This window comes from Pseudomyrmex gracilis, unplaced genomic scaffold (assembly GCF_002006095.1).
Source record: "Pseudomyrmex gracilis isolate BER0280 unplaced genomic scaffold, ASM200609v1 scaffold_50, whole genome shotgun sequence".
Taxonomy (NCBI): Eukaryota; Metazoa; Arthropoda; class Insecta; order Hymenoptera; family Formicidae; genus Pseudomyrmex; species Pseudomyrmex gracilis.
In genome coordinates, this window is record NW_018020634.1 from 676,294 (window position 1) to 697,071 (window position 20,778).

The window sequence follows — 20,778 nt, forward strand, 5'->3', positions numbered from 1 at the left end:
TGCGTTATTTCTGACATTTCTCATATGTGTATTATATGGTTTATAAGACGTATATACTATCTGTCATCGCGGTGACAGGTTGTGTTCACTGACAACACGTTAAATAAAAATAACAATAGCGTGCGCGTAGCGCGCGCCTGTGTTGTACTAGTAATGTAAAATTTGACAATCGCTGTCACAACATTGGTTTCTACTTTTAAAATGAAAGTAGTGACTTTCTGCAAAAAAAAAAAACATATTAGTGTTCTCGCAACAAAGGTGTGTGTGCTGTCTTCGAACAACTTGAAGAATCTAAATATTAACAACTTTTCTCGCGTATTCGTGTCACTATTTTGTGTCACTTTCTGAAACACATGTCATCGTTGACGTTGCACGGTGCAACTTTGTAGATACGAGATAAAATTATACGGCGCGACATGTTCGATCCTTGACGAGTTACAGCAGTTACTGATGCTTGTGTAATTATTTCTCAATCAAGTAACTTGAAACGTGGAACGTGAAAGCATATTTATTCGAGAAAAATCCGTCAAAGGTCTCCAACGGATTCTTCCTTCTCGGGCTCCGTCTCCTCCCTCGTGTCGGATCGTAAGATAATCCGCGGAGAAAACGAGCGAGGATTTTTCTCGCCCGTTCTTACGTCACCGACAATGCACGCTCGCGGGACGCCGCGCTTATAATATCATTCGGTCGCGCGTACTCGAAGCCGCAGGGCTCTCTCCTCCGCGGGATGTCGTCCTTCGTGGTGAGAATCCAAGGCCGACCTAAGAAAATGCAAAAGCGTTATCAGTTGTTTCGAAGCAATTTTCGTTGCAGACGAGATGGTGCGATCTTCTGTGCCTGTGTGTCCTGCTGGTATTCGCGCAGCAGCGTCGCGCTGTCGCCGCGGACAACGCGAACAGACCGTACGAGTTCTCCTTCAACATCGTTGACTTCCAGCACAGATACGAGAAGAAAGGTAGTAACCAATTAGAGAAGTTAAAGTAAAACGCGGAGATTTTTTTTTGTCGCACGCGAACACGTTTGTTAAATAATCTTCAAATCAAATAACGAGTGTGACACTTTTGTCGAGATGCCGAGGGACTCATTACCGGAGAATACGGTTTCATCACGGCCGACGGCGTTTATCACGAGACTGGATACGCCACTGACAAAAACGGCGACTTTATCATCACCAGACAAAGAAACCGGAAAATAACGAGTTGTAAGCTCGCATTTTGTTTAAGCGAAACAATGAGAAATCAGATTTGCTTAATTTCGGAACGTTCTTATCTTCGTGTTTCAAAGTAAAAGACGCGCAAGAAATATTCAAGGACCGACCGGAAGCGGCGAAGAAGTTGCTGGAAGCCGTGGCGAAAGCCTGCGCCGGCTGCAAGATCCCGATACCCCGAAAACAGGAGGACAATCGGCCGAAACCTGCAAAGGTGACCACGGAATCGCCGCTACAGAAAAAAATGGATCCGATAATAAAGCAGATGATGAGGACGTTGACGGAAACCGTGAAACGAGGTGAGAAAAGTGAAAAATTTACTTGGAATAAAACAGTTAAAAAAAAAATCAACGCGTTTTGATTCTCTACAGCGAATATAACATCTTCCAAGAGTTTCCTTCCAAAAGGAAAACCTCATATTATCCAGAAGGAAGACAGTGCGAAAGCGAAGAGCCAGCCGACGGGAGACATTGTGACGAGCATGGTGCGAGCTGCGAAGAAGCTGCTGTCCGAAGATAAGAAAATCGTCGTGAGCGATCGGGTTCTGGAAAAGATGGCAAACGATCTGTACTATCGGTTCAACTACACGATAACGTCGCACGGCCATAACGAGGACGGCTATCGCGACGGAAGGAAGAACGGTAGTTATCGGTCGCTGAGTGAAGACGGTGTCGACACGCAAGTGAGGTACCTGTCAAACGAATTCGGACATCAGCCCAACATCACGTTCTTTCCGCAAGCGAACACGACCAGCGAGAAGCACGGCCTCAAAGGATACTTGTTTCGTTGGTACTGGTCGTGAGGTCACTCTCTCACGTAATTCCAATTTTTATCTCAAAATTTTTAGCCGCCATCTTTTCCACAGCTATTTTCTACAACACTAACCTACATATGTATTTAAGTGTTTTTTAATAAAAATATAAGGTAAACTCAGACAATATACGTAAACAAATGTGATGTTTCACTAAATTTGTCTTCAATTTCTAACAGGAATTCTAACAAGATCGCGCACTCGGCGTGCGAAACAAAAAGCAGTTAAACCGGTCAAAAATTCGGTCAGAATTACTTTTGCGTTTGCGTAAATATATATACAGCAATAAACACATGTGATTTATATACAGAGAAGTCAAGCGTTCAGCATTCGCTTGCATCGGCCAGATGTTTCAAAGATGATAAGACAAAATTCATCTTCCTAGGGAACAAACAATGATTAAACTGTCACATAAATAACGGGAGATAGCGGGTTACGATAGTAAAGTTTTATACGATGCTGAAATTTCGTTCTACAAAAGTATTTTATTCCTAGATTTTGCGTGATTGCTGTTTTTCCCGAAGCGTTACGGTCGCGCGTAAGACGGGGCCTGTATGTGGAATTTTTGCGAGGAACATTTTTAGTGAATAAACATGTTGAATGTCCGCACGGGAGGACCTTTACGCGGATAAGCCGTATTTTCGCTTTTATGACAGTTTCGCGCAATCTCACGTATGCGCGACCGATCGTACGTCGTGATCGCCTATTACATCGTGTAATCGGCGATTAAATCGACGACGCGAGCAAAATACGCAAAAGGGCGAATATAATCGCGCGACGGCGAAAGGTGACGCGATTCCATACTCGGATTGATCGATGCATAATTCACGAAATGGATACGGTCGCACGTATCGGCATTCGTGTTTGCGGTTAATTAACGCACGGCAAAAGCCATTGAGAAACGTTGTGACAGTCGGGCGCACGCGTGACCACGAAGCTCTAAACGTCTAAAAAGCGGAACGCCATTCTTATGGTAATCGCGAATGAGCGCTAACAAGTAATATTTCAAATGAGAAACATATCTGTGAACGAACCGAGACGAAATACAATGTCGTCGCGGCTGAGATAATCGAGTGTAATAGATCAAACCAAGTACGTGTGCAATAACAATTACGAAGAACACATCAGCGAATGTTCAAACGTCATTTTACAACGTCGTTTTATCACGTCAACAACTTCCAGTCTGTTATTCGGTCGTTTTCCGAAAGTGCCGATTTCACTGCGATTTTGATATCTTCTCCGTTCTTGAAACGGCGATAAAAGTGGTGGAAATTGGGTTGTATTAGCATCCTTGTCGATTCTCGTTGTCGATTCACGTATCGTGCCAAGTGGATTACCGCTTTAATATTGTTGTCACGATTGTTATAAATTTCGTTTACTTCTTCTTGTAAAATTTAGCACGCAAGAAAAAGTATTTTTTTTTAATTTTTCTCCATTTTCTCAACCGAAAAAGTTTGATACTAATTTCAATAAAACTCGACGTTATTTCTATTTTGCAAACGTTGAAGAAAATGTCCACGAGAGACAAATAAGAAACAATAGAAATGAGAAAAATTATAGACGAGAGAGACAAGAAGTTTCGCGAAATATAACATAGAGAAAACGAAAGTTGTCGCATAAATTATTCGCGTAAAGACACGTCGTATCGATACCATTTATCGGCAATATCCGAATTCTTTTTCATTCACAAACACGAATCCGCGGTGAGACCCGAGAGGTCTTGTTCGTCCAGGACGACAGCCACCACAGTGGGGGGGTGGCACACTGGACTCGCGTGAAACCAAACCCACTATTGGCGGAAGTTGGGATGGAAGGGACACTCATATATGTTCGACCACGCACGCTTCACAACCACTTCGAATCTGTGACACACGGTCCAAGGCCACGGTCGGCGGTCAAGATCAGAAAAAAACCGGAGGGTGACGGACGCGGTGGTTCGCCAGACGGTCGCGATTTTCGTGGTGATTTTTAGTTGCGTCCGGGTCGTCGGCGAAAAACAAAAATCGACGAAGTCAGACGTCACTATGAGAGCAATCGTGTGGATCTTGTTGGTTCTTGGATTTGCTGCGTACGTTCACTGTGAGGAGACAACGCAGGATATTAACTCTGACGACGATGACGTCGGCATTTTAGAATGCATGTTCGAGGACAACGCCGGAAACTGCCTCAGGACAAGACTGGCCCGCGACTTGGACCGAATCGAAGTAGAAGTCACCGGCAAAAAGAACAAGCCGCCGATGAGCGCGGTGATCGAGCAAGCTGGCACGATGATCGCGGAGATCGTTGACGACCTGCAGGAGAGCGGCGCGAAAGAAATCGTTGAGGAAGATGAGGTTCAGGACGAGAATATAGGTAAGAAACACACGGGAAAATTATAAAAAAATTACATCGGCGAGAAAATGATTTTGTTCATACGTCGAAAAAATTTGTTAAAGTCACACAAAATCTTGTTGTTCTCGAACCAATGATAAATCAAAAGGTACGTCGTATGATCGAACCGCAGACATCGCCTTCCTGCTTCGGATTCCTGAGGTCGACACGTGAAACGCATCGTAATAAATTCGCTTGCGCACACGAAGAAGATCCTTATTCGCGCTTTCGGAGAAGCACCGTTGAACAAAGTCGGTTAGCTCTTACCGATTACTCGCAGTCTCTTTCTTCAGCGGAGAGATGTGGAAGAACAGGAAGTCAGGTTCTACTGAAAACTTCGCTGTGCCGATTTTCTTCCCCGTTACGTGTCTTTACCAGTTTTCCTTAAAACGACGCTATTGTTTGTCGACACGGTCTCTCAAGTAAACCGGAGAAAAACGGATGTGAGAAGCAATTTGAAAAATGATCTTCGCTTGTGGTAACAGTAACTCTTTGTTGAAGAGAGACGACTCTCTACTTGCAGTTCGATATCGTTTCCAAAGACTCGCCATGAAAAAATGTCGTATGAAATTATAGGACGGTTATAATTATTTCGCGCTCTTATAATTCAATCAATGAAACATATCTAGCGTTGTAAACAGAAGAACCGTGCCAACAGTGCCCGTGGGGAAGGAAATAGTAAATATCGAGAAACGACCGTGAATGAGATCTATGAATGGATGTTTCGACCGAGCCGTGTATCGTGGATCACGCGAACAAAGCAAATTGCATTGACACAACAAGACGAGCGCGAGTTTTTCAGACGCAGGCATTGCGACGGCAAAAGGTGAACGAACCCCGTTCCGTATTTGCATACGTAATGTTTAACGTCGGTTGGGCGCAATCGCGTGCGTAAATCAGAACTAACGCTGTCGGGAACACAAAGTAAACCGCAAAGTTAACGCGCGATCGGTCCCATTCGATGGCTAACTGTTTAAATGCCTCGCGTACGTGCACGTGATTGTGCTCGCGTGTCGTTGACATTGTCAGTCCGACACTGTCAATTAAATCGTTCGACTTAAGCAAATCGAGAGAGTAACGGTACAGATCGCGTTGCGATTTTTTTCCGGCAACCTCGCGTACGAGAAGAAACAAACAAATATTATGATCGGCAAGCGTCAAATTTTCATTGATAAAACGAATTTTTATTCGTACAATTCGTTTTGACCGAGATTTTAATTACTAACGCCAAAAAATTCTCGGACAGACAGACAGTAACGGTACCGCCAGCATTATCTTCGTTATCTCTTTTGGAGCATATAAAAAAAATTATACGGTACTTCTCCGAGCAAATTGTCGACGACGAATGGAGTAATTCGACTGACATTACACTAATTCGGAATGATTTATATTTAACGTTCGCAAAACAAGGCTGAAGTATTAGTGATCGTTGTTGTCGCGGATTTAGTCGGTGGAACGCGCGATGTATTTGCGAGAAAATTCGGCCACGAAAACGTTGACTTAATTTTTTTTTTAAAGAAAGTCGTTCGACGTGGCGGCTCCCCTCGTAAATCAGACGAAGTTCGTTTCGAGTTAAGGTTTATGGGTCAACTACGTGTCCTCACCATGTTCATCTTCGGATTAACTCTCTCGCGCGAAATTTCGTCCTGATTAAATCTAGAATAAATGTAGGAGCACTTACGTATCATTTTTTTTTCTCAAAGTTTTTGCCTCAGAAACGCTCTCTCGCGACGGCAAATCATCTTCAATTATTTCGCGATGTTCTTTGCGCGTTTTATTTTGCGGACAACAGTTTTCGCACGACAAAATGAGTGTGAAATTTTTTTTCAGAAGAGGCTCGCGGCAAAAAAGACAAGAAGAAGAAGAAGTACGTGCAGAGACTTATGGGGATGGCGATGTTGATGAAGGCGAAGATCAGTCTGCTGCTGCAACTCGTCAGCACGCACTTCCAGATGAAGTTCTTCATCATCGCGATTCTCTCGTTGATACTGAACGCAACCAGGTTTTGGCTCGAGATAAAGAAGAATCAGCCCGCCAAAGTCATCTATTACGAGCACGCGCAGCATCAGCATCACTACGAGCACGACGATCACGATCACGGTTGGGGAAGATCGTCGAACGAGACGCCTCAGGAAATCGCTTATCGCGCTTACGTGCCCGCGCAATGATAACGAGACAATCGCGCGCGAGTTTCTCATACCCGGAGAAGACGGTAAAACGACTTTGCGAAGAAATTCAAAGACAAATCAAACACGCAAGTCAAACAATTGCAGGTTTTATTTATTGTAGAATTTAGTCTGAAAGGGAGCCGCAGAATATTATTTTTTGAAATACATCGTCGATATTTATGTTGTGTACTTATTTATATAATTTATCGCATCGTGCGCCAACGTGTTCTTTGAATATATTGTAAAAGTAATTTATTGCATATATGAAAAATAGAGTATATATATATATATATATTTCTAGTTTAAGTTATACCAAAGTTACTTACGAGTACCTGTTCTAGCTCGCCACGCGAAGAATTGTTGTACAAGATCAAGCTATTGTAGAACATGCTATACTACTCGTATCGTGACTCACAGACTCATAAACGCAGATAGGTTTAAGTGTAATGTCACTTGTGTGAATGTTTACCATGTGACGTAATAATAATACAAAATTACTGTATCTCCCCGCGAAACATTCTTTATACAACGATAACAATTTGTAATACCGACTCAGCATTTTCTACAGAAGCACGTACGTGTACTAAAATTTTTCATAATAAACTATACGAGTATGTAATATATTGTCTAAATTTTTTTTTAACACTGTATTCTATTTATTGTATTTATTTATGAAAAATAATTTTGAATATGATCAATACTTTCAATTGACGAGAACAAATAGCAAAAAACCTCGAAACACGATAAAAAAAAAATCAAAGAATCATTTTAGCAAAGACATTACGACAGCAAGAAGCAGAGATGAAAACTCATGTCCCAGCAGAGAGAAAATTCGACGTGGGTTTCTGAGTCGTACAACCTTCTTCAACGATAGACCGTCCCGAAATCTTTGTATTCTTTGTCATAGCGAGACGGACAATGTGACTGGAATCCTCAAAGAACGGCGATCAGGGTGTTCACCTTGTTACTGGTCAATTCAACGATAAGCAGACGAGATATGCAGCGATTGTGTGGCGCCATCAGTGCACCGACAATCGCGCATCTTCTAAAAAAACATATATTTCTCTACAATTTTTTTTTTTAAATTATAAACAGTAAATAACAGTATGTTATTTTTATGAAAATTTAAAAAATAAAGTAAACCACACGCTAATTTAATTATTAAAACAAGTCACAGATAAAAAGAAATTATATCGTGTGGGAAATTTAGTTTTTTGAACGTTTTCTTATATTATCTTTTTTGCATTTATTGACAAATACATTTTTTTAAATATTTTGCAGATCTGGTGTGGTTAAAAACTGTGGCACACATATTAAGTGATCTACAGAAAGTACAAATACATATACATATATACAGAATATATGTATAGAATATATTATGTTTATAAAATATATATATTTAATATATTACATATTTATATATATATATTATATATATATAGAATATATCTTATATAATTTATGACATATTTTATGAAGTATCATCAGAAACAAGTGCGATTTCGTAATCGTTTACTCGCACGTATAGCACAGTAAAAATCATTAAGTATTCTTATCCCGACGAAATGCCGACCTTAACGAAGATAAGGTTTGTTCGGGGCTGCCCTCGAATTTCGACGGCCGAAGTTGCGCGTCTGCCCCCCATTTTTTGACGTTTTTTTTTTTACTTTGGAACTTGGCCAATCTCTGAGAATGAGATTAGCGTGTCGCGTTATACGAGCGACATGAGTAAACGTGTAAGACACAAGAGATGTGTGCGATGCGAAAGAGTTACGATCCAAAAGCGAAGATTTAAATCGTAAAAGAAATTGGTCACGTAAGAATTTCGGTGCGTTTCGGCACATTTATTCCCATCGCGTGTAATTGATATCTGGCCTTCGGGTGTTGCATGTCATCTCTTGAGGACCCTCATAGACGATTCAGCGCGCTTCTTTTTAGAAATTATCCTTTCTCTATAGAAGGACGCATCTCTGACTGTTAATGTCTCACTAGATTATCAATGTGTATTTTAAAGCTTTTGCAAACTACATTGTTTCGAGAAGCACAAATTGTTTTGTATGCGTTGTATCGCTTGCAAAGTCCCAAAATGTCGCGAGTTCAAGAACGCGGAAATCCGCGAAGATAAATATCCGCAATGTCACTCGATATTTTAATTCTCGCGCAATTGTGCTTTAATTTAAGTTACACCAGCAGATCAACAACAAGTAACTGTGAAATCATTGAATTAAAAAAAAAACCGTTTTTTCGCATACTTCGCGTCTACGTAAATAGAATCGCCAACGACACAAGACGATGATATGCATTCAGAAGCTTCTTTCCGCGGCGCTTCTTCTTACGGCGCTTTCCGAGAGTGAAACACATAAAAATCGCCAAATGAGTATATTATCAAGCCGTAAGCATTTGCATCGGGCCTTCGAGGATGATGTGGACGTCTGACGATGGTCATTGGCAGACCAAACGTGATGTACTTACTGATTTCAGCGTACCGCGAGAATCGGCCATTCATACAATATTCAAGATCCTTACACGCGCAGTTCGCTATATAACACCCTTCTGCGGACCACATCATCAGTCTTTCCAAGATTCCCGAACACAGAGCTCTCGAACACGGTATCTCATTTGTCGAGAATCGCGGTGACAAAACGACAACGAATCGATCGACGAAAATCGCACGTGCTCGCTTCGTTACAGAAGACACGTACTTTTTTTGCGGCGCATCAAGATCAATCATGGTGTGGGAGAAGCTCTTCGCCGTGGTGCTTCTCGGTTTCGTTGCGATCGCTCTGAGCTTGCCGCAGCAGTCGAAGACCAAGAGACCCGTCCCGGTGTTTAAGGTTTTTTTGCAGCAGCAATTTCTGCTTTATGTCGCAAATTCTTCGAAATCCGAACGTGGATTTGTCATAACGCGGAAGTTCGCAATTGATTTTTTTTTTTCAGCATAACAAAACTGGCGGCTTGCTGCTTCCCGACAACGCGACGCTCATCCGCGATAACATCGTCGACACGTTCTCGTGCCAGGACAGAATCTATGGATATTACGCCGACATGGACAACGACTGTCAACTATTTCACGTGTGCATGCCCCAAACGAGAAGCTCGATCAGATGGAGCTTCATCTGCCCCGCTGAGACAGTTTTCAATCAGGTAATCAATCAAAAGATATTTAACTTTTGATTTAAATTCTCCAAAAAATTAATCAATCGTATTTGAATCATAAAACAATTTCTATTTGTAGGCAACATTTGTGTGCACGCAAACAGAAAGCTCGATACCTTGCGAGGAGTCGGAAAAATATTACGCGTTGAACGAAGAGATCGGAAAAGAAGTGGAGGAAGAGGAGGAGGCGGATCAGGATCGAGGGAAGCAAAACTCCACAAAGATTTCTGTATCTGAAGTGGAAACGATCTCGAAGAAACCTCCGAGAAATTTGAGACTAACGGATCGGGAAAGATCGTTTCAACGTTCTCTCTAAGGGAAGATATACTTTTTCTCAAATTGTTTGAAGAAAACACACTGTCCTACAAAATGATCGTGATTATAGCTGGCCAGCACAATCGCGATTTAAATAAAAAAACAAATTTAACTTGCCACAATCGAAGTTGACTAAATGCTCATTTAATGTTTAAGATGATCGCGAGTAGATAAAAATTAAATATCGCATATTGCATAATCGTGCGCAAAAAAAGTATATATCGAACAATTATGTCTCTTATGTAATTATTCAAGGAATAAAATAAAAGATGTCGTTGAACCATTGCAAATATTTTTATCTTCCTGCATTTGTACATATATTTGTAGCACACAAAGAGAATAGAGAAACAAAAAAGACGCTAAGATTACTAATGTCGAAGTAAAGTTTTTTACGTTGAAGTAAATATTGCTAAGAGTATACAGGCCAAATATATTCACCTGATACTCGCAGTATAAAGTAATAAGAAGAACGTTACACGAATGTCCCAAGCCTAAGCTGCGTAAAAGTGACGCGATGATGTCGCAAGCGCAATGCGAAAGTGAATAAAAGAATGAAAAAAGATTATATAAAATTTACAAAATAACATATATATATATATATGTACAACATATAATAAAATAGTGTCGTTGGCGACACTATGTTCTTATAACCGATTGATATGTGTTGATATTGGTCCTTTGTAACACTTACATATAGAGAAAAAATATTTAAAAACTATATATGTATATAAGATATTATAAAATTGCATTAAGAGTATCGAGACAAAATAGAGTGGCTCTTATTTTGAAAAAAAATTTTACATCAGAAATGAATAAGAGCCACCCTAAAGACAAAATCTTCGAATCGATATATAATCGATAGAATCTCCGAATACTTTCTTTTCATTACTGATATTACAATGTAGTTCTCGTGAAATGACTTAAACTAAAGAAACACACGCACACGCACACGTAAACCGGCTAGAAGTAAATCCAAAATCATCGTTCGATTCGTCATACAAATTTTCATGAAATCGCACAAGTCGCGTCGCGACGCTCGTAGCATCGTCCAACAACTCACGCGTTTAATCATGCGTTCTATTCGATATCTTTGGATAGCTAGCCATATATGATGTCTCGGATAGGCGAAGCCTATCCCGTCTTCGCGCAATGCCGATACAAGTAATAAAAAACAAGCAACAATTATGTCAAAACACTCATATCCATTATTAGAAATAACACTCTGATGATAAAAATATTTTGTTTTTGGATTGTGTCATCAATCCGTAACAAGACGTATGTGTAAATGCGATTTTTATGTTACATAAGTGATTAAAAATTTCATAATAGAGAATATATTATAATATAAAAATATATACTGACTCTATGTACTATTTACGAGTATCTATTATAAGTAATTTCGATTTTTTTTATCTGCAAATATGTACATAAACTTACCTATTAAATTTTTTCTATTTGTATGCACACACGTATTAATAATTAAATACCTGAAATTTGTTGTAATTAAATATATTATACTAAATCTTTTTCAAAATTTAATTAAAAATATATTCTGAATATTTTTCCGTGACATTAAGATAATTAATATTTTACTTTATAAGAAATATATTATTTATTTTCTATTTAAACTCGAGTTTAAATAAATATATGTACAGGTTTTTCACGGAAATCACACGGTATTTAAAAGAATATAGAAATAATAATCTTGCATAAAAATTAAATATAAATAATATTTATATGATAAAAATGATAAAAATGTGATAATACTCTTCCGGAAAGCTAGTCCCACACTTTGTACCCTGTATCGTCCTTTTTTAAAATATTTTTTTCTCAAAAAGATGCGCAACCGCGCAAAACAAGAACTTGTGTTTCATAAAATAAATTTCTCGTAAAAGAGCTCTATGTGTCAAAAATATTTTTTTTCTTTTTAAAAGTTAAAAAAACGTTCTTAAAATTTTTCTCACGTGCACTATGTATATTTACAGCTTAGTCTAATAAAATATCGAACAAGAATCCAAAAACTACGCTTCGGAATCCATCGTGAGATCCGCCTCGATCTCTTCGGGACTTCTCAAATCGATCGCAAATCTCTTCTTGTTACATTTCGCGGTCTCGGCCAGTTTCTCCTGCGCCTTCACGGTTTTGGAATAAATTTCAAACGCCGCGGCGAGAGCGTACGTCAGTTGCCTCGCGTAATATTTCGACTCGCAAACGAAACCGTGACACTCGAACGGCGAGATTCTTCTGAAATTTTCCGTCTCGCGAACGACTATCATGGAAAAGACTCTGGTGTAAACAAGATCCTGCACCCCGTAAGAGATCGTCTCGATAGGATACATTCTGGACAAGTCTTGCTTCTTTTTGTCCAGCGATAATAGAGCGACTCCTTCTTGAGAGACCACCAGCTTGATCAGAGGAAGCATCGTGTTGGTCGGCAAAGCCTTTGCGGCAGACACCATGTTATCGACGGGTCTTCTCGTGTGCTTGATGCCCCAGAGGCCTCTCGCATCGTGGGATCCCAGGTACTTCACCTGTGAAAGACGGCCCGTTTTAAATCTCCGAAAGGCCCAACGGACCGCCCAAGGACAATACAGTTCCTAATAATCAGGACTTTAAAATCTTAACTCTGCCCCATCGTCTGTCTCTAAAACCTTTTTACTTTTTGAAAACGACTTTATTTAAAAATTAATTGGAAATGTAAATAGTCGATATAGATTATTTTAAATACAATTTTTAATTAACAATTTTCAGATAATTTTTATTAAACAAATGTGTTTTTGAACGACAATGTGATCTCATATCGTTCTCTCTCGCGAGAACAGGTAAAACCAAACGTATTGCGATACGATTAAGTTCCGACTCTATATAAGCAGGTATGTGTAAAGTAAATATTAGCGCTCAAGAACTTTGGGATTTTACAAGGCTTTCCTTTTAAAACCATACCTGAAACACCTGAGGTAAATCGGTGGAACCCTCGAACACGTTATTGTCGATGGACAGACGCGACAGCTTCGTCACGAGATCTTTCTTCTTATCATCCGCGGGTACCAGATTCTTCTCCTTCTTCATGTCTTCCAGAGGCTGGTCTCTCTGTTTTGCATTTATTTATTTACAAATCGCTAACGTAATTTGTTCCGCATCGATTTTTGAACAATCAAAAAAGCGCGACTATTCGCGCGTCTAACGCGATTACAAGTTTCCACCAAAGAAAATTTCGAACATTGGTCAACTCAAATGAAAAACAAACAGTACCAGAAATTAAGGAGGTCACAAAATAACTCACAACGGTAAAATCTTTCAACAAATATTCCAATGCAAATGAACAACGTTAATTAATGTCAATCCGTGATTTCATAAGTTTCTTCTAGTTTATGTTTTGAAAATCTTGAGAATTACTCACGGGAACGTTGTCGGGTCGGCTGTTTCGTGGACTAGGCTTGACTTTGAGATGATACTCCACCACGTTCGGTATGATCGGCGTGTTGGACACGACTGAGCCGCCGGCGGTTGACGCGCGTTCACGGCCGTCGCTTCCGGCTGCGGTCGGAGGCGCTGGAGTCGTTGATCCACCACCACCACCAACGACTTCCGATGTCTAATAGCATTTTATCAAGCTGTAGACAGCTCGTCAATTTCTTCTTTCGTATTTCCACGGAGTGAACATCCATTTAAATTTCAAATATTTTATATTTTTTTACAAGTTACTACGAGATATCCTCGACGATTTTCGCATCCTGAACTTTGCCTGTTTTAAACATTGTTCGATACTTCCTAATAACTTAACTAGATTGTACAATTCAAGCTGGGGATATCTTTTTATCATCGTACGTAAAACTTCTTTCTGCGTAAACATCGAAAACCAACCTTAGTCGAAGAAGATCCTCGCTGCTCGCGAACTCTCTCGTGGGTTTGTTCGTTGTTAACAGCGAGGATCTTGTTCAGAACATTGTCGGCCCTTCTCGTGAAACCAAAGTCCTCCATGATAGCTAAATCGATCTCGTTAACGTGAAAATGAGCCGCTTCCTTCGGTTTTCCTCAGTTTGTTCTCTCGTTTCTCATTGGCTGGAAATAACACATAATAAATGTTACCCGCAAACAACGTTGATCAGAATTACGCGGTGTAGTTCGGAGAGAGCTGAACGGAGCAAAATACGAAACGAGACGTCAGCGTAATTCCTATGATGATCTACTTCCTCCCGCGCGTTTCTCGGAATGCGAATCTCCATACGTGAATAAACCGTTTGCGATGAATTACTCGCTAACTTTGCAACTGACAAGGGAGTTCTCCGCGTATGTGTGTGTGTGTATGTGTGTCACACGCGGTAATTATTATTATTTGAGAATGCGCCCGGGCGCGAAATTAAAAATGGGCATAACGTCCAAACTCGAACCGGAAAACAGCTGTCGGGCAGCACGTGTTGCACCTTGCACCGGACTGGTTTCAAGCTTTTTTTTCTCTCTTCCCTTCTTTCACCGTACCGCATCGAATTACATATTTGTGCTATTTATAATGCAATTGTGTGTGGTTACGCGAAGTACCTTGTTCTTTACATTGTGACCGATTCGATCAAAGTGCGTCTCGACTACACGTCACTCCAAGTCGTCGATGATTATCGCGCGTATCTTTCTGATGTTGAATTTACAGTCGCGCAATTTTTTGACACCGACGTTTGCAAATATCGCACACTCGAACGCAAATCCAACAAACATTCACTTTTAACTTTCGCTGTTCTCTGCGACCGCGTAGCGACAATGACGGGGTTTTTGTTCACGTCTGTGATTACGGCGACGGATGCGCCGGACACAATTGTATCGACCATTTGAAACGTGCCTGTGGGGGGCTTTTTCAGCCCACAGGAAATGAGTCAGGTGACCGATAGTCAGATGAGGAAGGATTCATTAATGTATTCCGTTACAGGTGCGGTGTGTTTCTGTTTGGGCTTCGCGCGCTTGCGACGACGCGCGTTCGCGCGTCGTTTATTTCGGAACGGCGCAATAAAAGTTTCACACGTGACAGCGAAAACAAAGACTTGACATCGAGTCTAAAATTGGCACGAATTGCCTTTGTGTTAGCGCAAATAGAAGTTAACACACACACAAAACATTTTTTTAACGTAATTTATGATCAAGCTATCGGCAAGTCAGCTGAAAATAAATTTATTACAATGAAAATCTTTTTATTCAAGTAAATATCGTGTCTCACAATTATTATTTGCATCGCGTGTTTATTAACAAGAAAACACAGTTGCAAGATTAGCACGAGAGAGAAAACAATGCGCGAAAACAATGCTCTTTTTACGGAACACCGTGTGTACAGTCGCGTACACCTGTCGTCGAGTTACACCCGCGTACAATAGCAGAACTGACAATGTGAGCAATCCACACAACGGGTGTCTGGCAAAACCGGATTTTTCAGGAACGCGAGCATCTCCGCCGATGTACTTACGCAAAAGAGAAAGAGAGAGAAAGAGAAGGATCAAACCAGCTTCCTTACACGCTACGTACGTTAGCATCGGGAAATTAGAAGCGATTTCCGATAATCAATTAGTATGCATTTGAACGTCGCGGGATCGACGCGAACGAGAAGAAGGTTTTAAGATTTGATAACGGTAGCAGATGAAATAGTATCGCTATGCTCGTTATTACGGTTTTGTGCGGATCGCCGTTATACCAGCCTAGACGTCTCGCAGAGAATCGCAGCCTCTTACGTAATATAAAAGAAGACTCTGCTAGAAAACGTGAAAAACATTTTAACGTAGCGAGCGATCGCGCGCATCGAATACAACAATAAGCGCATTTCATGATCGGTATATTTGCGCGACCAGAAGAAAAAAAAGAAACCGCCAACGCCGGCGTAATTTACGACGTTATGCGATCCGCGACTATATCTGACAGCGCGAAATCAACTAATTCCCCTTTTCGTTTTCTCTTTCTCTCTCTCTATCTCTCTCTGTCTCGTGGCTCGCGCGGAAGGGTGGGAACCGGAAGCGAGCGCCGTTGAATGTCTGACCGGAAGCTATTACAGCCGTGTCACGAAGGAGTTCTAACGATGCGTGTCGTGTATATTCCGACCTCACGGAATTTGAACGGCGAGCTGCGGAAATCAAATTCGACGAGGAAAAATCAACAATCGCGCGCATCAGTAAAATCGATTGTTAAACGCAAAGATACGAACTTTAACCGAGAAGAACCGAGTAAAACGAAACGTTTGTTTTTTACGGCAGAGTCATCGATTTTTTAACTCTTCTCCATATTCGTTTTTTCACGTACACGTGTGTTTTTGTTCCGGGTTCCAGAGGACACAGCGAATAAAACAATCGGTTCTCCGTAAAGCGGAATATTAAAACGGAGATATACAAGAATGTATTTCTGCGGTAACAAGTTCTGATACAATCTGTTTCTCCGACTTTGTAATGAACAATTTATACTTATGAATCACACCGGTCGAACGATTATTATTTTACGTTTCTCGTACGTTTGTTATTTTCCATTACAAACAACCGCCGCGGTTATCAGGACGTCGCTTTATCATATCTCGCGATTGCGCGACCAGACTCGCGCGATAAGAAACCAGCAGGTGTCGCGCAAATTTTGTACGCGGCCGTCAATCATTGTTAATTAATATACGACGCGGGCACATTGCGCGCGATTATTCGTCGTAAAGCGACTTATTGTACTACGATGGAAGATGCGCAGGGATGCGTGCGATTGCGCCAGGACGGACAAGACGAGCGGCGAAACTATCGGGCGAGGAATTTACGACGGCCAAGACGCCATCGATCGTTAATTTAAACAATAGCCGCATGCTAATTATAATGATTGCCGCCGGACTCACGGCGATGAATATCGGCTGCAACAAATCGCAACGCGCGACGAAACACAACGGATACTCTACCGAGATTGAAAAAAATCACAATGCGAACGCACGAAATCCGTTCGTTCGATCGATCGATCAATCGATCGATCTTGCCGCGTGAGAAATTCCATAATCTCCGTATCATGTTTCTCCGCCAAAACAAACAAATACAAATCCGGATGCGACGAGTGTCAAACAGGTCAGTTTCGCGCGATCGTTTACCTTCACTTGTCCACGTCTAGAGGTGGTTGACATGACGAAATGCAACGAGAACACGCACACTTCCCGTTTTTCCCAAATCGAGGAATGGAATTCGATCGCGCGCACCCCGCCCAGGTGCGATCGTCAAGCCGGAGCTCGCTCGATCTTACCGTTCGACGCACCTGCGGCGTGCGGCCGGTGAAAAAGCCCTCGCTTCCGGAAACATCGCGCGCGACACGCGGCGCATCCGCGTGCAACGAGACTCGTCGCGGTTCTGGTCCCGCGAATCTCTCTCTCTCTCGTCGCGAAATATTTTCTAGGAGAGTCCGATTGACAGGCACCTGCGGTATGCGCTGTCGTGTGTGTGCGACTGAAAATGTGGGACAACGCGCGCCGCGTTGCCGTTCGTTCGCCCGTTCGCCCGTTCGTGGCCGCGCGAACTGATAAAACGGAACGAGAAGTGCGACACGCGCGTATGTACACGTCATACACACACACACACACACGTTTCTGTCGGCCGCTACACCTGCAATAAACCTCTGCGGTGATAAGGTGCGTCTCTTGTTGCCGCAGAGATTGATTACACAGAGATTTTGCGCGACACAGAGATTTTGAAATTGAGGCCGCCGCGGAGAGTTCAGCGAGTATTTATTACAGAACACAATTAAACTGTAGAATAATTAGTACGCTTAACTAAATGGTCGCGCATAATAATTATACAGCTGCTGATAATTTATTAATTAAAAAAATCTCTCGATGTTTTCGCGCGCCTTCAATATGAAAATTTAGCAATAACCACGCGACGGTCATTATTAGCGCCGTTGCGGAGCATAGAGCGATTTCCGACATTTCGGTCTCCATTATGATCTTTACACCGTATTTTGCTACTTATGTAAGTTAAAACACACAATAAAATTTCTGCGACAGAAACGGAACGTTGTGCAACAACGTGCGCTGGAAATTTTAATCGCCGAGAAACTTTAATGTTTCTAAAAAAAAAATATTGCCGTAATTTTTTGGTAATTCGACCGAGCATCTCATTCTCTCTTTCTCTACGTCTCCGTTTTTTTTTTTTTTTACGCGGACGTATTAATCACAATCGCGTTGCGTAATATGACGTAATGAAGCGAACGCACGCAAGAACTTGTAATTAACAGGTAAACGTTTACGTGTTAATTAAAAATATGAGAAGACGACGTGCATCACCCGCCCACATCGCTGAAAACAATGCATCCTGACGTGCGGATTTATTTTCCTGGGCTTAAAATAACAAATAACGACGTGTGTGTTGTAACACGCGGATAGATGTTTGTTATGTCACTGGATTATAATTGCTGATCGATAAATATATTAAAGGAGTCTCTCTCTCTCTTTCTAGAAGCGAATTTTTCTCTTGAAACTATCGCCGCTCGGCTCGCGATGAATTATTTGACGCCAGGCGAGCGGTAAAAACGTGAGAATCACTTTCATGTCTCTTTGTTGGCATTCGGCGACAGGAAAGAAGCTCGGAAGTCAACTAGTTATGAAATTGCGCGGGGCTTATATCGGGTGAGTGAAGCGCGCGCAACAAGTCGTGCGAAGATGCTGCGAGAAGTATTTCTTCGAAGACCATCGCTTTATGTATCTGTACTTGGGAATGGCGTTTCGAGCAAATGTAAATTACTTTATGAACACGAAGGATTCCTCGCGGAAATTGATGCGCATGACAAATTTTGATTGAAAATATTTATCGAAGTAGAAAAAGGCAAACAGTGGATTTCATTTTTGGTTTCACAATTGTTTGAGAGACTTGCGTTTTTTTTTAAACGCAAATTCAACGATTTCTCGAATCGGGAACATTTATTTTCTAACGTAAATGCGCTTAATAACGGGTTATTCAGCGAGAGACATTTCCTCGCCGAGCGACACGGCTCGTCGGCATTTTTCCAAGCGTTGGTTTCGCTTCGCGCATCTCGCAAAAGTAATAAACAGACCTTTCCCACGCTGTTACGTGTATTTTGCAATCGCTCCGATATCTAATTAACGAGCAGACAGATAATTTAATTAAGAACAACACGGTCCGCGCTCCCGGTGGCACTCGGTATGTGCGCACGCAATGTTCGCCGCAACAACGATCCGTGCGAAATCGGCCGTAAAAAGCAAAGGGATGCGCGCGCTCTCCTGGAGTTTGTTTCCTGTTCTTGAAATGTATCACTCGTCATCGCAATAATTTTATAATATAAAAATAACAAAGTGTTTGTGTGTTTGTGTACGCATTGCACAACTAACACACAACTTGTTATCTAAAACAAATTACGAAAGAAGATTGACCGAAAATTTTAATTGAAATTTAATATCTAAGATTGTTTTTGTCTAAAAGCGAAAAAATGACGCAGTTATCGACAATTTGTAACCGGACGTTAGGTTCTCTCGAGTTTGCACGTCAATCTGAAAAAGCTTGCCAAGACGCCAATTACGCATCGCTAAGTGGCACGAGGCGTGTTTCAAAATTAAGGGGCACGGAGCGGAAGACGCAACAAAGAATGCAAATGAACGACTCAATCGCGGGCACGATGCGGGATTTCGCGGTTCTTAATTCTGTTCTCAATTCCTAATCTCAAGGTCGTATCTTTGACCGCGTTATCGAGGATATGTGTTTTCTGAAACATCTCGGACGTGTGTATATCAGAATTGAGGCATCAAGGCTCGTCATCGCAAATGTCATCGCTGTCCCACAGAAACAAAAACAAAAAGACACGCTATTTCGTTCCATCGAAAACGACTTTAGAAACTTTGCGATGTCTTCTCTTTTGTGCATTGCGCAATCGCGACGTTGCGATAGATCGCGTTAATTTACGCGCGCAACGACGTAGCTGCTGAAAGATCGCGTTAGCGAGCGCGCGCGCGTGTGTCTCTCTCATTCGCAGGGTGAAAGATTAGTTACCAAAATAAGAGAATTGTGTGTCGCGTCCCTTTGTTGTGCGATATCGTAAGAATATTTCAAAGAGCAATAAAAAAAGATTGCGTAGATTCGTATTCGTTGGATTATTGCGATTTGATGAACAGCCATGAGAATTGAGCGACAGCACAGCCTTGGATCTATCCTGCGCGATAAGGAACGAATCATTTCGGGGTCCGCCCTGTTGACGAGCGTTTCCGTTTTTGCGGAAAAATCTTTAAAAAAAAAAAAAAAAAACTGAGAGATATCTGATCGGAAAGACGATCTCAATCCTTGAGCGCAGACACACAAAACAATAATTACCGATACGATCGCGCAAGTTTCATTCCAAAGGATATTCGATTGTTTATGTAACAAACTGATACGTCAATCATATTTCCCGCCGATTCTCGACGTATCGCACAGATTAGAAAAAACGAGATTTGAATATATTATCTTGATTACGATAGGAAAAGAAAACCATGTTGTTTTCTCTCGTTCGGACAAGAGACGCGAATAGGAAATTGCAAATTTTCTCGCGAGACACGAGATATCAAATCTATGTGCGAATTGTTGAATTTGTTAAATTTATTCTAAACTAAATTTTTCTCGCTTGTTTGCAATTCGATCGGAATGATCAGACGCGCATGATGTGACTTCTAGTAAGAAAAAGTAATTAATTAATTCATCGAACGTATCTTGATCGAATGAATTTATTTTATCGAGTGTTCTCAGAATTATTATGCGAAAGTCTCCCGATTAATTATTTTTATATCC

At 41.2% G+C, this 20,778-nt stretch overlaps 4 protein-coding genes across 7 annotated transcripts; 3 read left to right on the forward strand and 1 right to left on the reverse strand.

Moving 5' to 3' along the window:
• The first annotated feature begins 501 nt into the window (after positions 1-501).
• Positions 502-2,573, forward strand: LOC109853547 (protein lethal(3)malignant blood neoplasm 1). Of its 2 annotated transcripts, none has more exons than XM_020425771.1 (5): positions 502-742; positions 799-955; positions 1,070-1,201; positions 1,285-1,506; positions 1,579-2,573. In XM_020425771.1, exons 1-5 carry the CDS (start codon positions 728-730, stop codon positions 2,007-2,009), a joined length of 957 nt encoding a protein of 318 aa, XP_020281360.1. In that variant the 5' UTR covers positions 502-727; the 3' UTR covers positions 2,010-2,573. The 2 variants fall into 2 exon arrangements, with proteins under 2 accessions (XP_020281360.1, XP_020281361.1); XM_020425772.1 differs by having other exon boundaries at positions 814-955.
• Positions 2,574-3,707: 1,134 nt separating this feature from the next.
• On the forward strand, positions 3,708-7,177 carry LOC109853548. The gene is made up of 2 exons (XM_020425773.1): positions 3,708-4,370; positions 6,219-7,177. Exons 1-2 carry the CDS (start codon positions 4,043-4,045, stop codon positions 6,554-6,556), a joined length of 666 nt encoding a protein of 221 aa, XP_020281362.1. The 5' UTR covers positions 3,708-4,042; the 3' UTR covers positions 6,557-7,177.
• A 1,935-nt stretch (positions 7,178-9,112) lies between these two features.
• On the forward strand, positions 9,113-10,295 carry LOC109853533. Its single transcript, XM_020425747.1, has 3 exons — positions 9,113-9,390; positions 9,494-9,700; positions 9,792-10,295. The coding sequence occupies exons 1-3, from the start codon at positions 9,286-9,288 to the stop codon at positions 10,026-10,028; spliced, it is 549 nt and encodes a 182-aa protein (XP_020281336.1). The 5' UTR covers positions 9,113-9,285; the 3' UTR covers positions 10,029-10,295.
• Positions 10,296-11,612: 1,317 nt separating this feature from the next.
• On the reverse strand, positions 11,613-17,445 carry LOC109853546. Of its 3 annotated transcripts, none has more exons than XM_020425769.1 (5): positions 17,426-17,445; positions 13,892-14,089; positions 13,428-13,622; positions 12,971-13,117; positions 11,613-12,558 (listed from the first exon to the last, which is right to left on the reverse strand). In XM_020425769.1, exons 2-5 carry the CDS (start codon positions 14,006-14,008, stop codon positions 12,049-12,051), a joined length of 969 nt encoding a protein of 322 aa, XP_020281358.1. In that variant the 5' UTR covers positions 14,009-14,089; positions 17,426-17,445; the 3' UTR covers positions 11,613-12,048. The 3 variants fall into 3 exon arrangements, with proteins under 3 accessions (XP_020281358.1, XP_020281356.1, XP_020281357.1); XM_020425767.1 differs by lacking the exon at positions 17,426-17,445 and adding an exon at positions 17,106-17,401; XM_020425768.1 differs by lacking the exon at positions 17,426-17,445 and adding an exon at positions 14,567-16,265.
• Between the last annotated feature and the right edge of the window lie 3,333 nt (positions 17,446-20,778).